This window comes from Priapulus caudatus, unplaced genomic scaffold, assembly GCF_000485595.1.
Source record: "Priapulus caudatus unplaced genomic scaffold, Priapulus_caudatus-5.0.1 Scaffold931, whole genome shotgun sequence".
Lineage (NCBI taxonomy): Eukaryota > Metazoa > Priapulida > Priapulimorpha > Priapulimorphida > Priapulidae > Priapulus > Priapulus caudatus.
Genome location: NW_014577992.1, coordinates 17,566 through 18,830, shown reverse-complemented (window position 1 = coordinate 18,830; position 1,265 = coordinate 17,566). Strand labels below are relative to the sequence as shown.

The window sequence follows — 1,265 nt, the reverse complement described above, 5'->3', positions numbered from 1 at the left end:
GCATAAAGCGCGCGGGCAAGACGTCACACACACAGCTACGTTCATTGTCTAAAACAATCGAGTAGCGCGGTTAGGGATTTTCGGAATTATTTAATTTGACCCACTTGCCCCCCCCCATTTTTTTACCCGCTTGCTTTAATATGTTGTGGCATCTTCTGACAAGATGGGTGAGCTCACAAAATCGACCATCTTCTCCTTCTCTTAACCCTCTGAATTTAGTAATGTCCTGGGTTATGGCATCTGAGATTATTCTTGGATCTCCGTAATATAGGTCTAGGTACTCCCAGCAGGCAGCATAGTCAGTTCCGATCCCCTTTAACATGTCTAAGGGTTTACCCATCAAACTTGTCCTCAATATTGACACAGCATCTCTGGGATCATACAATGGGTCCACCATGTGTTTGAAATCTTCTCTGAACGTCCAGTATTCCCGAACATCCCCACAAAACACAGGCAGTTTAGGTTTTTCAACCCTTGGCTTCAGTTTTACAGTGTTCAGCTAAGCAGCTGGCTCCGGCGATTCAGCTCGCAGACTGTTATTCTGAATGGATGACTTTGGTAAGGCCGAAACAATAGATGATGGTGGTGTCAGATTCAATGACCCCGGTAGGTGCTCAGATAGTTGGACTTTCTTGGTGGCAGACTTGAATTTAGCTTTGACAGCCACAAACTCATCAAGGCATTTCTGAAGATACTCTTCCTCCTTGTCATACGCTTCCGAGTTCTCTATCGTCTCACAGTATTCATCGTGCCGGTCTTGTAATTCCGTATATGCTAGATAGGAATAACCATTTGTCTCTGACGCATTGGACGCGGGACAATGCTGACAAATTCACAACGAGAGTGAGGCAATTTGTATCGACCTGCGCGCCATCTAACGAGCAATTAAATAAGCCTGCTCTATCTCCCCCAATTGTCTTTGGGTTACAAACGAAGACTGAAAAAATAATAATATCCTTCTGAATCAGTTCCTGATTTCACATTATAAGAGTCAGCACATAACATAGTCCTTCTGCCACGCAGGAGGTCGTCGAGCTCTACGTGTTCTGTCGGGAGGCAGAGTTCCAGGGGCACCCACTTCCCTGCGCGGGGTCGTGACTCTGGCTACACTCGGCCTGCTAGGGGGTGCAGCAGGAGTAGTAGGTTGGACAGCAGGTGTGACACGGGGCGTCCCGCTGGTACTGGGTGCAGGCGATGGCACTGACGGTGGTTCAGCAGACGGGAGTGGTGCTGGGGTAACCGCCGGTGGGGCGGTGATAGCCAAT

At 48.3% G+C, this 1,265-nt stretch overlaps 1 protein-coding gene across 1 annotated transcript; it reads right to left on the bottom strand.

Annotated features, from left to right (window-relative positions):
- Positions 1-129: 129 nt before the first annotated feature.
- LOC106814488 lies at positions 130-492 on the bottom strand (the record flags this gene model as incomplete). The annotated part of the gene is given in 1 exon segment (XM_014818803.1): positions 130-492. A coding segment is annotated over 1 exon segment (268 nt), but the record flags the coding sequence as incomplete, so codon positions are not given.
- Between the last annotated feature and the right edge of the window lie 773 nt (positions 493-1,265).